This window comes from Phalacrocorax carbo, chromosome Z (genome assembly GCF_963921805.1).
Source record: "Phalacrocorax carbo chromosome Z, bPhaCar2.1, whole genome shotgun sequence".
Lineage (NCBI taxonomy): Eukaryota > Metazoa > Chordata > Aves > Suliformes > Phalacrocoracidae > Phalacrocorax > Phalacrocorax carbo.
In genome coordinates, this window is record NC_087548.1 from 41,223,694 (window position 1) to 41,226,083 (window position 2,390).

A 2,390-nucleotide genomic window follows, 5' to 3' on the forward strand; every position below is an offset into this window, starting at 1 on the left:
GCCTCCCGCCGCAAACTTTTAAGGGGACGCAGGACTGAGCGGTGAGAGGGGCCTTTTTATTTCCTCCCTCCCCGCCTCTGCAGAGGTCCGGGGTGATTTCGTGCTCCCCAGCCCGCGGTGCCCGCGGAGCATCAACTCCGCAGCCGGGTGCGCCCGGCGGCAGCGGGGAAGGCCCGGAAAGGTCGCCAGCCTGCGGGAGGAAAGCAGGGGCCGAGGGCTGCGTCTGCCTACCGAGGCCCCGCTGCTTGCCCCTCTCCGGCAAGCGCTAGCCGGCGGGGCGAGGCTGCCTGGGGCAGCCGTGCGCGGACCCCGTCGGCGGGACGCGGGGCGGTCACGCGTGGGCCGGTCGCGCGGCGCCTAGGATGTAGATGCGGCGGCGGGGCAGGGCAGCGCCGTCCCCGGCATCCCGATCCCGCCGTGCGTGGGGCAGAGCGGCGCCCGGCGCGGCGCGGCGGGGTCCTGCGGCCGCAGGAGGGCGGCGGCGGCGGGGCGGCGATGCCCAGGCCGGGGAAGAGCTCGTACAGCGACCAGAAGCCGCCCTACTCGTACATCTCCCTGACGGCCATGGCCATCCAGCACTCGGCCGAGAAGATGCTGCCCCTGAGCGACATCTACAAGTTCATCATGGAGCGGTTTCCCTACTACCGGGAGCACACGCAGCGCTGGCAGAACTCCCTCCGCCACAACCTCTCCTTCAACGACTGCTTCATCAAGATCCCGCGCCGCCCCGACCAGCCGGGCAAGGGCAGCTTCTGGGCGCTGCACCCGGACTGCGGAGACATGTTTGAGAACGGCAGCTTCCTCCGCCGCCGCAAGCGCTTCAAGGTCCTGCGCCCCGAGCATCACCTGCCCGGGGGCGGTGGCGGCGGCGGGGCGGGCGGCGGGGCGGGCGGCCCCGGCCCCGGCAAGCCCCCGCCGCCCGCCCCGCACATGGTGCACTACTTCCACCCGCACCCGCCGCCGCCGCCGCCGCCCCCGGGCAAGGTGCCGGGGCTGGCGGGCTCCGAGGCGGCCGTCGCCGCCGCCGCCGCCGCCGCCGCCGCCGCCGCCGTGGGGAGGCTGCCGCAGTTCTCTCCCTACGGGAGCAGCCAGCCCTCGGGCTTCAAGCATCCTTTCGCCATCGAGAACATCATCGGCAGAGATTACAAGGGCGTGCTGCAGGCCGGCGGACTTCCGCTGGCCTCGGTGATGCACCACCTGGGCTACCCAGTGCCCAGCCAGCTCAGCGGCGTCGTGAGCTCCGTGTGGCCCCACGTCGGGGTCATGGACTCCGTGGCCGGTGTCCCCGTGTCCCCCGATTACGGACCGTTCGGGGTGCCCGTGAAGGCGCTCTGCCACCCGCCGGCACAGACCATGCCCGCCGTCCCGGTGCCCATCAAGCCGGCGCCGGCCATGCCCACCGCCTCGGCCATCCCCGCCCTGACGGTCGTCGCCTCGCAGATGTGTCCCGCCGCTTCCCCGGCCGCCGCTTCGCTGCTAGAACAGACGGCGAGCAACACCCCCGAGGGGAAGGGCTCCCTCCACTCCGTCCTGGTGCACTCCTAAAGGGCAGGGGGTCGGGGGGTGGGGTGGGGGGGAGGGCGTGGAGAGCTGTCCCTGGGCTCCCAGGGGAGAGGTTGTGGGGAGCCAGGGCATGAGTGCGGCAAGGAAACCCGACCGATCTCATTACTATACCCCTGCTGGTGTCTGTGTTTATATCGTGTACAATCAGATTACTTGAGAGCCGGGCCGCAGGTAAGAGCTTTTATCGTCGTTAAATATCGTTAGTGGCGGAGAGGTGATGTGACAAGTCACAGCCGGGGCCAAAGGGGCTGGATCGGAAGAAGGGGCTGGGAGGGGACAGCCTGCGGCACGGTGCGGCCGTGCAGCCGGGAGCTCCCCGCCGAGTCCCACCCGCGGCCCCCCCACCCCACCGCCCACTCACCCGCGGCCGGGGCTCGGGGGTCCCGCGAAACTGGTGGGAGTTGGGACTCCCCGTAGGAGAGGGACTGCAGTCTGCCGGCGGCTGGGGGGAGCGGAAGGGTAACACCTCCACATAACTCTGCTTCCCCATCTCCCCCGGGGAGCGGGAAGCCTCTGCCCCGCCGTCCTGCAGGTCTTGCTCCGAAAGAGGGGGGCAAAGCGGTTACCCCGGACCCCGGCGAGCTGCGGGGCCTCGGGACGCGCCGCGCTCGCTGTTTAACGAGTAAGCTTTGAACAGCTCGATTAATTAGTGGGGATATAAATGACAACGGCACTGACGACGAAGGGCTTCTCTCACTAACGATCGCTTCTCCTCCCCACTCACGCTTTTACAGCCCGTCCCTATATTTCCCGTCGGAGGGCAACACCCGAGGAGGGACTGAAGTGTGAGATGGCCTCTCAAGCTGTGAGTGAGCGTCCGAATTCCC

General features: G+C 69.7%; 1 protein-coding gene across 1 annotated transcript; it reads left to right on the forward strand.

Moving 5' to 3' along the window:
* Window positions 1-495: 495 nt before the first annotated feature.
* Window positions 496-1,545, forward strand: FOXB2 (forkhead box B2). The gene has a single exon (XM_064439058.1). The coding sequence runs from the start codon at window positions 496-498 to the stop codon at window positions 1,543-1,545; it is 1,050 nt and encodes a 349-aa protein (XP_064295128.1).
* Window positions 1,546-2,390: the final 845 nt, after the last annotated feature.

What these genes read in the sequence shown, in the direction of transcription:
- FOXB2 (XM_064439058.1), top strand. Translation starts at nt 496, where the DNA reads ATGCCCAGGCCGGGGAAGAGCTCGTACAGCGACCAGAAGCCGCCCTAC.